The 11,313-nt window shown below is 30.6% G+C and overlaps 3 protein-coding genes across 11 annotated transcripts; 1 reads left to right on the top strand and 2 right to left on the bottom strand.

Moving 5' to 3' along the window:
• Positions 1-1,036: 1,036 nt before the first annotated feature.
• On the bottom strand, positions 1,037-5,722 carry AlaRS-m (alanine--tRNA ligase, mitochondrial). Of its 8 annotated transcripts, none has more exons than XR_013006944.1 (12): positions 5,384-5,707; positions 5,157-5,330; positions 4,961-5,106; positions 4,719-4,910; positions 4,525-4,669; positions 4,333-4,472; positions 4,044-4,191; positions 2,941-3,992; positions 2,389-2,590; positions 1,617-1,774; positions 1,351-1,575; positions 1,037-1,300 (listed from the first exon to the last, which is right to left on the bottom strand). XR_013006944.1 is itself a non-coding variant. In XM_076412433.1 (12 exons), the coding sequence occupies exons 1-12, from the start codon at positions 5,612-5,614 to the stop codon at positions 1,094-1,096; spliced, it is 3,006 nt and encodes a 1,001-aa protein (XP_076268548.1). In that variant the 5' UTR covers positions 5,615-5,722; the 3' UTR covers positions 1,037-1,093. The 8 variants fall into 8 exon arrangements, 4 of the variants coding, with proteins under 4 accessions (XP_076268548.1, XP_076268549.1, XP_076268550.1 ...); XR_013006947.1 differs by having other exon boundaries at positions 1,351-1,561; positions 1,617-1,770; XM_076412433.1 differs by having other exon boundaries at positions 1,351-1,561; positions 5,384-5,722.
• Positions 5,473-6,541, top strand: IscU (Iron-sulfur cluster assembly enzyme). 2 transcript variants are annotated; one of them, XM_076412507.1, is made up of 3 exons: positions 5,473-5,596; positions 5,686-5,785; positions 5,893-6,541. In XM_076412507.1, the coding sequence occupies exon 3, from the start codon at positions 5,901-5,903 to the stop codon at positions 6,363-6,365; it is 465 nt and encodes a 154-aa protein (XP_076268622.1). In that variant the 5' UTR covers positions 5,473-5,596; positions 5,686-5,785; positions 5,893-5,900; the 3' UTR covers positions 6,366-6,541. The 2 variants fall into 2 exon arrangements, with proteins under 2 accessions (XP_076268622.1, XP_076268621.1); XM_076412506.1 differs by lacking the exon at positions 5,473-5,596 and having other exon boundaries at positions 5,704-5,841.
• Positions 6,528-10,422, bottom strand: LOC143201404 (uncharacterized). Its single transcript, XM_076412432.1, has 7 exons — positions 10,165-10,422; positions 9,890-10,112; positions 9,297-9,807; positions 7,461-9,240; positions 6,994-7,384; positions 6,735-6,933; positions 6,528-6,654 (listed from the first exon to the last, which is right to left on the bottom strand). The coding sequence occupies exons 2-7, from the start codon at positions 9,955-9,957 to the stop codon at positions 6,577-6,579; spliced, it is 3,027 nt and encodes a 1,008-aa protein (XP_076268547.1). The 5' UTR covers positions 9,958-10,112; positions 10,165-10,422; the 3' UTR covers positions 6,528-6,576.
• Positions 10,423-11,313: the final 891 nt, after the last annotated feature.

Below are 11,313 nucleotides of genomic sequence, written 5' to 3'. Positions count from 1 at the left end.
TACTCTTCTAGCTTTTCGTCTTTCTTTTTTTCAATTCCCTAATTTCAAGGGGGTAATTTTCCTCATATATCAATATCGCATCAGCGAGTGACTCCTTTCCTTTTCTAGTTATTATAAAGTCCCCTCCAATGATAAACCTTAGGCCTAATTTAAAAATAAATCTCTTTATTGTTGTTGTGTTTTTTGTATATTGGTGGACAGTATACAGCCCCTATGTTTATTTCAGCGCCATTCTTTCAATACTAACTATGGTAGCTTGTATTTCTTCTTGTTGGAAATGCTGTATATTTTCTTTTATTATTAAAGCTGTCCGGCCTCGAGCACGTTCACTGGAGTGTAATGTGCAGTATGCATCATAATCCCGTATTTTTATGTATTTTTTTTAATAATAAGTCTGCGATATGATGACTATATCTATATTATTTCTTCTCAGAAATAGTTCTAGTTCCTGCGCTCGCTGATTTAGCCCATTTGCCTTTCATGTTCTTATTCTTAAGAACGAACTACTCATTTTTGTTTTTCTTTAATTTGTTTTGGGATTTTTCTAATTTCTCTACCCTGTTTGCTAACTGACTGAAATTTTGTCGTATTTCAGTCTGAGTCTCGTATATACGTGCCGTTTTGATCCATGACCTTTTGCCACTTTTCTGGGAAAATCAGAATTCCGTCATTATAGAATTTCTGGGAAATTTGAATGAAAATCTGAACCAAACCCTGCAATACGGCGGATGTATCAATACTTCCCAGCTAATCTCTCTTAATTTTTACGGAGTCACTACATGGCTACACGCATATGGCCCAGCGTTGCCATAACTACGATCTTTTTAACATATTCGTTTCGTAATACCACACAATTTTTGATAAACCAGTGCTGCAAATCCAAATCGTCCTTACAGTGTATAGTCCATACAGTGTATATACCATCCGCTGTTTGTCACCTAGCGCCTCCCTGCTGGAACCTGTCGTTCACGTCCTATATTAAATGCAACATCCTATATTTGATTCCGGACAGGCAAAAATTTAAACAAAAGACAAATACAAGTAAAAAATATTTAATCCAAAAAGAAAGCTAAAATATAATCAAATTTACAAATCACAAATTATCATTGACAAATTCGGTTGCAATCTGCAAACTTTCAGATAATAAAGTATCCCAATGTTGAGCGTGTACTTTTCGAGCTTTCATATTGCAGACTAAGGCACCATCTTGTCCCTTTGGAGCTGACACCTTACTGTTAAAAACCGAAGCTACAGTACTCTTCATCCATTTTTCTGCATTAAATTTTTCATTTGAGAATTCCTAAAATACAGTCAATCAGTCATTGAAACTAATTAGCGTCAAGCTAAAACCTTTGGTACACAACACCTTGCTTTAACCATGTTATCAGAATAAGCAATGATCAATACTGGTATATCAGGACAAACTTTCGTCGCTCTTTGCAATGGCGCTGATTCTAACATAGTCGAACTTCTTAAATAATGCACCATGTACTTTTTATTTGTTTTCGTTAAAGCGATACCAGTTTTCAGAGCTTCCTGCATCTCTAAATCAATAAAATTCCTGAAAATGAAGTTCTATTTTCAATATAAACAAGAGGAATGTTCAAGTGACAAACTTTAAATTATCTTTTCCAGTATCTTTTATGCGTTTACTGATAGAGTTAAGTTCGTCCAGTATCTCACTCTTGGCTACCAACGGCAGTATGGATTGGTCGTTAATATCAAATTTAAGTCTTTGTTTTAACGAATATACAGCCATATCTAAAACATCTGGCTAAAAAAATAATGTTTAAGAATTGCACGATTGTGATATTAAAATGCTGGGTGGGCTGTAATAAGGTTCATTTTTGCCTTTTGGAACATCCTGTTTTATTCGAAGGCTAAGCAAGTTTTTAGATTCAAAGCTCCAAGAGCTTAACGAATATAACTCAATGACATGGCTTCAATAGCATAGGGGTTACCTGTCATACGTCTTAGAGAATGAAGGTCATACTGGAAATGAAAAAGCGATTTCGAATCAAATATCTCGCGTGACGAAGAGTGGTTACCACGGCGCCTGGAACTAACCCCTTGTGATTTCTTTTTAGTGATATATATGAAAAGTAGAGTATTGTGTAGTAACCCAAAAAAATGTACTCCAAAATTTACAATTTCATTTAGGTGAGTGTTACTACAATACAGTGCGATGTAACTGACGTTCTAAAAAAAACTCTTAAAGTATAACATGTTTTTTGTTTTATAATTATTAAAAGTGAACTTTATTACGACCCACTTTCTATATGAAAAATACGATAAATCATAGCATCGACGAATATGGATATTAAACATAGGGCATCTACATTACGATGGAAAATCTGTTGTGATATATATATGATATTCACAATTTACCTTATCTAAATTATCACTCAAGGTTTTCTTGAAAACATTGATATCATCATACAATTCCTGGGCGTTTTGTCTAGCTAATTTTGCCCTTGTACCTGTCACAGCATGTAAAGAAACTGTACTCCTACCTAACGATTTCATGCTGACTATGCAAAAGTCTTCAATATCACCAGTATTTAGTATATGCGTTCCACAGCATGGTTCTCTAAATAAATTGCTTTATTAGAGATATGATGACAAGTATACAGGGCTTCTCTTGAAAGTTTCCACAATTAATTTTTTTCCATTGCTCTGAAATAGATAGCTGTGGCAAGTGTTCGGAAAGGCTTTCAGCTTTTCGTTTTCGCAAAGTTTCGCGCTGTTTATTTTAGTATCAAGGGAAACCCGAAAGAAAGCGATGTAGGGATGCTAGAGAAGGTAAATAACTGTTCGATGAGCTAAAAGCGCTTCTATCATCCTTGTACATTTACCGGAAATAAATTGAAAAATACTCGAAAACTTTTGAGACAGGCCCTGTAGATATGCTACCCTTAAAAAAAGAACTGTAAAACATACCTTGCAATAAAGTTATCGCCATCATCGATTTCAATGATCCTAATGTTTTGATCTGGATATACCTCCCCTGGGATTAGTGTAATATTTTTATAACTATATAATCCCTGGCTGTCGGTAATATTCACTTGTACATCAATTTTCTTTTTTATAATCTTTTGGATGATATCATCTATTTGTTTGATATCGTTTATAGTGAGCTTGGTGCCGAAAATAGCTACATCTAAATTTAAATAGCGATCAGTTACTTTACTTGATTTCTGACAAATAGCATTTTTAATTTTCTTTACAGCTGCATTTAGTAAATGAGTGCTAGTATGATTTTGCATGCAGCTAAGTCTAGAATTTCTATCAACCACTACTTTGCACTCGCTGCCTAATATCACATCTTCGCCTTCAATATAGCCTCTATGTACAATATAATCATTTATATTAAGGACCGATTCTATTCGTAACGCTCCATTTTTGAAAATCAACGCACCCCGGTCCGATTGTTGCCCACCAGCTTCACAGTAAAAATTAGTTTTATCCAAAATCACTGAACAAGAACTACCGCCATGTGCCTTGGAAATAAATTGATCATTATCAATTATTTTCAGCACCTTAGCTGACAGTTCCGGGAATATATATCCAGATTCATTTCTTCTATAACTATACTTTTCAGTATCATCGGTTTTATTTAAATCCCCATTTAAAGAATCAAATATTTTATTAAATTGAATATGATGCTCTTCCCTAGATTTAGCTCTGACCTTATTCATTTTTATCACCAAATTCTCCGGATTATAACTCAAACTCAGAATTTCAGATAACTGTTGTATCGAATCTGAATCTAAACCATAGGTGTCATATAATCTAAAAGCCAAATCTCCCGTAATTTCATTTGGCTGCGTGTTTTGCAATTCTTTCATTGCTAATATGAAGCTGGGCGTGAAATCAACAAAGTCAGTATTCTCACGAAATTTATTACTAAATGAAATCTTTTTCAGTTCTTTTTCTGCTGCTTCCTTCAACAATTTATAAACATCCTCTTCAAAATCTATTATGCTGTGGATCTAAAATATATTATGTTTAAAATATATCATATATTATCCAAAAGATAGTACTTGTTTAATGTTTTGTTCCATCTCAGGATAAACTTCACCCATATGCTCAACAACATAATTTGATAGTTCTTTAACAAACCCACTCTCTTTAAAAAACACATTTTGACTCAAACTGAAGCATCTTCGTAATACTCTTCTCAATTTTTGGCTGAAAAAAGCATATTCTTAATATTCAATACATTCTATGTTGTCATTAAATTGTAATTAATTTTATTTTATTGCCAACAAGTTATTTTTAGAATATTTCTTATTCTATTTTATTTGAAAACAAATTTAAATTCTTTCATACTTTTCTTCAGGTATAATTCCATCAGCTAGTGAAGCCACTATCATTCTAATATGGTCTGATAATATTCTATATGATGTATCTATATTATTCCAATCTTCTTCACCAAATTTGCCTGAATATTTTGGTATATTATTGCAGTTCTATATAAAATCCATTAATCCATTATATTAACAATAATTTAATATTAAATACCTTATGAATAGCAGTTATTAAATAATCAAAGAGATCTGTATCATAACTACTCAATTTACCCTGCAATGCACAAGTCAACCTTTCTAACCCTAACCCAGTATCAATATGCTTTTTAGGCAATGCTTCTATGGAACCATCAGCACATCTAAAATGAATTATAATAAAACATATAGGAAATGTTTAATTATTCCCACCTATTATATTCAATAAACACTAAATTCCATATTTCAGTTAAATCATGTAATCCTTTATTAACTAAATTTCCACGATTTGTATCACATATATGATCAAAATGTATCTCTGAACAAGGTCCACAAGGACCTGATGGTCCCATTTCCCAAAAATTATCTTTTATTCCAAATGGTAATATCCTATTATCTAAGAGACTAAAAATACTATTAACTATTATTATTTCTTATGATATATTACAATATACCCTATTGATTTCCAAATATCTTTGGTTTCAAAATCTGGGCCAATATTCAATTTATTATCTCCACCAAAATAGGTAACATAGAGCCGATTGGGGGGTATTTTATAAACTTTAGTTAAAAGTTCCCAAGCCATTTCACAAGCTTCTTTCTATAAATATATTAAGTCTTAAGCATATCAAACTTTGTGTAAGAACTTACTTTAAAATAAGACCCAAAGGACCAATTTCCCATCATTTCAAAAAATGTGTGATGGTATCCATCTTTGCCAACAATATTCAAATCGTTATGTTTCCCTCCTATTCTAATACACTTCTGACTATTGGCAACTTTCATAAAGTGGGGAACTTGAGTTCCCAAAAAAATACCTTTAAACTGTAATTTATAATTAGATAAATTTATACACACAAAACATTTATTATACCAACTTGATTCATACCAGCATTAACAAATGGCACTGTTGAATCGCAAAAAGGCACTACAGGGCTAGATTTAACAAAAGCGTGATTTTTCTCTTTAATAAAATAATCCAAAAATTGTTGTCGAATATTTTTTGAAGATATGTCTTTATGAATATATTTGCTTATTCTCCTACAAAATGAGCTATATCTGCTACACCGGTTAATTAACAATAATTTTGCGTAAGTATTCTGTGCCATTATAAGTTCTTGATAAAATTTAAAATATTTTATTTTTATGCCAAAATTAACCTTAAACTAAAAAATTATAGGTCAGAGATATTTGCTTAAAATAATGCGGTTGTCTCTGTTTTACTGTATAAGAAAATGAAGGAAAGAGCATGTTTTTGATTCAGATTTGTCAATTTTGAGGTTAGTTAATATTGTTTTCGTTATCCTTTGTGAACGTTGATAATTTAATCTGAAAAGTAAGCTATATTAAATTAAGAATCAAAAATATACTTATAATATTGTTGTAGGAAAAATTATGGCTTTAACTCCAGCATCAACCTTGTTAAAATCATTTTGCGGATTGTGTAATCCGTTTAAAGTATTATGTGCATCCTATCATCCAAAAGTTATTGATCATTACGAAAATCCACGTAATGTTGGATCCCTGGATAAAGATGATAAAAGCGTTGGAACCGGTTTAGTTGGTGCACCAGCTTGCGGCGATGTAATGAAATTACAAATCAAAGTTGACGAAAATGGCAAAATTATAGATGCAAAGTTTAAAACATTTGGATGCGGTTCAGCCATCGCTAGTAGTTCATACACAACAGAATGGGTTAAAGGCAAAACTGTGGATGAAGCTTTAAAATTGAAGAACACTGAAATTGCTAAAGAATTATCTTTACCACCAGTAAAATTACACTGTTCAATGCTTGCAGAAGATGCAATTAAAGCAGCTTTATCAGATTATAGAATTAAACAAAAGAAAGATGAAGCTTAAACACTTGATGCACCAGTTAATATAGTAAGGATAATCCATTGGCACCATCTTGTTTTTAAATATGTGTTTTCAAAAAATGCATTTGTGAAATTAGAAGGGGGCCAGTGGGTTTGAATGTGATATTTTTTTGGAATATGTAGTTGGACTAAATAAATTCATATATGTATATATAAAAAGTGTTTTATTAAATACAAAATAACTTCTAAAATATTTATTTCTTATTTTTTCTTTTTTGACTTTGAGCTGTTCTAATAGTAATACATTTCTTATCCAGAAACGTAAGCAGATCCTGAAATAGACGCTGTTAATATTTGTACTATGTAACAATAGTATGTTATATTGGATCTAAAAAATAACGTTAAAATATACCTGTATGTGGAATTTAAAGCCTTGCTCTTTTAACATTAAATGCAGGCTTTCCAACTGAAGTGGTTCATAAAGTAAAATATGCTCTCTAATTTCTGGGTTGGAAGTCACAAAATTATGCCAAACTATTTGAAGTGGTACTGCACATGATGCAGTTTTTGCTGATTGTTTTCTTTCAAAAATAAAGTTTTCCAATTTTTCACTAAAATGAAGAAATAAATGATGTGTTATAAAAATAGTTTCTGTGTTACTGGATTCTTACTTTTCAATAATGCTATCGCCTATAATTTCTATCGTTTGATCTGATTTATAACATTCATTATAAGGATTAACTTCATTTACCACAAGCTTTCTCTTCTTTAATATCTTCCCATCTTCACCCAAGTCAGAATATTCAGACACAATTTGTTCTTTTATTATAGGATGAGTAGATTCATAAATATGTTTTAGCAACTTAGTTCCTCTAGATCGTTTCAACGGTTTTATTCCGTATTTTGCCAATTCCTTATGTAATGACGGTGTGGACATTTCATCATAATTTCGCATAGGACTTACATTTCCTATTTTAACAATTAATCTGTTAGGCGTTATGGGACCTACATTTTTAGCTATATCTTCGAGATTTATTGATGACGCCCTTGTGGAAGATGGAACTAAAACATTATATAGATATATTTATTTAGTTGAATATTACTTAATCGACAATTAATATAATGAAAAATTACTTACTACACTTAATTTCATTGTATTTTTCTACACTAACATTTTCTGTTTCAACTTTGCTAAAATGACTGGAATAGTTCAACTCTTCATCTGATATAGCGCTTTTCTGTGATTCTGACAAATCATCATTTTCATTTTCTGAATTATTTTGTCCATCATAACTCAAACTGTAATTCATTTCATTAGCAAGCAAATCTGCTACATAATCAGTGACATTTAATTCTCTGGAGTCATATAATTTTGATCTTTCGGATATTAAAGTCCTGCTCATTTTTCTTGAAAATTTTTTAGGTGTATTCTGTATATTAAAACCTAAATCATCATTCTGTTCATCCACATGCTGTTCATTGTCACTCATATCATCGCAGTTCTCTTGATCTGATAAAATAATTGTTGATGAGGAATTCGTTTGTGACATGTTCATATCTAGTTCATTATTAATATCATCTTTTTCATAACAGTCTTCATCCGGAACATTTTCATCATAATGATTGATTGAACTTATATCAGTTTGTTCATTTAAAGGAAAGTCAAGTTCTTTAGAGTCATTTGTGTTGTGACCTTTTCTATGAGACTGATTGAAACTTAAGTATTCTTGATTTAATAATTGATCTACATAATTAGTAACATTTAATTCAGAAGAATCATTATATTTCATGCTTTGCCTTATCGACTCGCTTATTTTTTTTTGGGATTTTTGTGTGTCTGGATTAATTTCAGGTTGTTGTTCATCATCACTTAGAATTATTACATCACTCTTACGCTTCATTATATTTGTACTAGAATTGGATGTTTTTATTTCTTCTAAATTACTCTTATTGTGACAATCACTGTAATAGTCATTTGTTTTATTACAATTGAGTGTGCCTATCTTTTCAGAGTCATTCTTACTGTGACAGTTATTGCAATAGTTATTAGCCTGATCGTGATGATCACTGAACTTTGCCATATTAGACTGAATTGGTGATTGAGTTAATTTACTAAAAGATAATTTCATTAGCTCTTCATTGTCAGTTGTAATTAGTTTTTCACTCAATATATTGTCTTCCTCATCGCTTTCTAGATCACTTAGAGAATACAATTTAGGATCTCTTTTTTTATTTTTAACAGAGATATCAATACCTTCATTAGTTAAGTTTACTATATTTTCATTTATTTTGCCATCATTTTCCAAAAGTTCTATTTCAGTATTATCACTAAATGTTTGATTCATATCATTTTCTGTTGACAAAGAAGTCGATTTATTTGTTTTCATACTATTTTTTAACGACCTTACAGTACTATAATTTATTAAATCATCAGTCTCATTGTCGGAACCAAAAAGATCCGGTGAAACACTTCGAACTGGTGAAATAACTTCAGTATTTTCATCTCTTGTTATAGTAGATTCCTGCTTGTCTGAAACTTGATTTATTTCTTTGCTGTCACTAATTATATCTGTTTTTATATCTCTGGTTGGAGATATAGCCCTACCAGGTATATTTTGCCAGTTTTTTAACAAATTACCACATTTACTGTTTGATACTAAAAGTTGTAAATCTTTTACATAAAAATCTCTGGCATCATCAGAATCAAAATTGAAAATATTATGTTTTTTTGATGTACAGCTTTGATCGAAGGTATATGGAACAGAATTATAAATATGAAAGGGTTTAATTGTTTGAGATATGTTTTCAGTTAAAATCATTGAAATTTTAGTGGCAATTAGGTTTTGCCTTTCCTCATTTGTTCTGATTTTTAATATGGGAGTGATATATTTAAATCTTGATTTTCCCTTAAATTGTACCTAAAACAAATTGCTTTTATAAGTTAAATGATTTATCATGTACAAAGTTTACTCACATCTAAATTCTGTTTTCTATTTGTAACAGATAAATGAGATTTATGATTTGATGAAAAACCATATTTTTCTAGGACAGACATTTTAGCATTTTGCTTGCTGAATATTTCACTTACATCTGGCATTTCATTTTGTGATCTTCCAGACTTGTTTTCTTCCTCATGTGTTGACTTAGATAAAGCTATTGCCATTTGTAAATGATCTCCATGTTCTTCTTGATATTTGAAATTATCTTCAACAATTTTCAATGTTGTATTTGGAATCCTTTTATTTTTTTTCTTTCCTTTTTGTTTAGATGAACTTTGACATTTAGATACTTTAGAAAGAGCCCATTTCAATGAATTTTTGTTTGGTTGTTGAAAGTCATCATCATCACTGAGAGAATTACTTTTTGATAATGGAAGAGATTTAATAGTATTTTTATAAGGGGACTCAATGTCTAAACTTTTATTTTCATTTAATTCAGAATGACCTTTATTTTGAAAAAATTTTGAAACTTGGGATTCTGATGATCTAAAACGAAAACAACACTATTATCCTTTATTTGCTATGCTTGCATAAGAAACATTTTAAAATCTACAAATTTTATTCACACCTAGGTTTTTTAAAGATCTGGCCCTGGACTGAAGATTTTTGCCAATAAGCCTTGTGGCTTTGGTGCATCTTTATAAGCAATACGTTCTCTGGCTTTAATAATAACTTCGTCAGCAATAGGATTTGTAAATGAAATTTGAATTTGTTTTTTCCTCGATTCAAATTCTTCAGAGTTATCGAATTTGTCTAAGGAGTTACGTATCTTTTTTGCAGCAGGAGTAAGCCTAAAACAATAATTTAAATGACGTATATCTTATTATTATAACACGAACTCACTCAATAAGAAACCAACTCAATCCACCAATTGCCAATACACCAGCGGCCCAATAATTCCTTTCTCGAAAAAATGGAGTCCCTTTTGCACGTCTAGGTTTGCGGATTCTTTCATCAATTCTTCTGTCCATATCAATGATTCTGCTTTTGTAAAATATTCATAAATGACTTTTAAAATGAAATTATTTTTATAATATATTAGAACTTATGACTAACGTTGGGAACTATCGACCGAAAACAATCGATAGTCACATAACAGTCGATAGTAAAAAAACTAGTCAAATGCACGGTGCGAATGTTTTAATCAATTCGTGATGTCAGACGAAGATGTAAGAACCCTTTCCGGTATGAATTGTGCGAGAGGAAAGGACGGAGATAATTGCTAGGACCAGTTAATTTTTATGTGCATATATTTTTGACGATAGTATAAGCTATGGAGATGTACATATTCCTTCACGTACTAACTTTAAAAAAGAAAAGGGAGATATAATTACTGAATATCATAGAGTAATAATTCTCTATGCTGAATACTATTAACATGCAATTAATAATTTCATTTTAAACGAAGTACAATTACTTCTATATTTGAATGTTCTGTGGACCTGTAAAAACGAATGGAATTTTTCTATGGAATGGAATAATATCCCATAAATATTTTATCGTATTTTAATATGTGAGTTACTATTTTCAAATAATATACTATAATAAATATAGACAATACAATAGAACTAAAGATAACCATAAATACCGTACAATAACTATAAATATTAAATAAAAATAAAACATATACATATAATAAAACATAACATAATCATAGAAAAAAAATTCATGATATAATTAAAAATGATCGCACAATAACTACTAGAGCTTTTTTAAATTAAGTAAATGCTTTATTTATTATTGAATTTTTACCCTATTACATTAACAATCTGCTATATTAATATACAATATATTGTTATTTACAAGCACACTACCAAAAGAAGCATCAAACTATATATATTAGTATGTAAGTTTAAATCATAGAAAAAAAAATTTAAAGTTTAAATTGGGTACATTTTTGTCAAGGTCACGGTTAGGACGACAGAGCCAGAACGTTAAAAATCAATCCAATGAAACTAGTAGGACCAAAAATAGTAACTAAGAGTAGACGGC

Source organism: Rhynchophorus ferrugineus, unplaced genomic scaffold, assembly GCF_030347505.1.
Source record: "Rhynchophorus ferrugineus isolate W39M unplaced genomic scaffold, kcgeb_rfMv2 rfM8, whole genome shotgun sequence".
In the NCBI taxonomy this organism is placed as follows: domain Eukaryota; kingdom Metazoa; phylum Arthropoda; class Insecta; order Coleoptera; family Curculionidae; genus Rhynchophorus; species Rhynchophorus ferrugineus.
This window is presented reverse-complemented; position numbering and strand designations above follow the sequence as displayed.

Excerpts from the sequence above, each read along its gene's own strand:
- IscU (XM_076412507.1), top strand. The coding sequence starts at position 5,901 with ATGGCTTTAACTCCAGCATCAACCTTGTTAAAATCATTTTGCGGATTG.
- AlaRS-m (XM_076412433.1), bottom strand. The coding sequence starts at position 5,614 with ATGGCACAGAATACTTACGCAAAATTATTGTTAATTAACCGGTGTAGC. Across the intron at positions 2,591-2,940 it reads GGCGATAACTTTATTGCAAG|AGAACCATGCTGTGGAACGC; the intron begins GTATGTTTTACA and ends CAATTTATTTAG. Across the intron at positions 1,301-1,350 it reads CAAGGTGTTGTGTACCAAAG|GAATTCTCAAATGAAAAATT; the intron begins GTTTTAGCTTGA and ends ACTGTATTTTAG.
- LOC143201404 (XM_076412432.1), bottom strand. The coding sequence starts at position 9,957 with ATGCACCAAAGCCACAAGGCTTATTGGCAAAAATCTTCAGTCCAGGGC. Across the intron at positions 7,385-7,460 it reads ATACAATGAAATTAAGTGTA|TTCCATCTTCCACAAGGGCG; the intron begins GTAAGTAATTTT and ends ATAATGTTTTAG. Across the intron at positions 6,655-6,734 it reads GCTTTAAATTCCACATACAG|GATCTGCTTACGTTTCTGGA; the intron begins GTATATTTTAAC and ends CGTCTATTTCAG.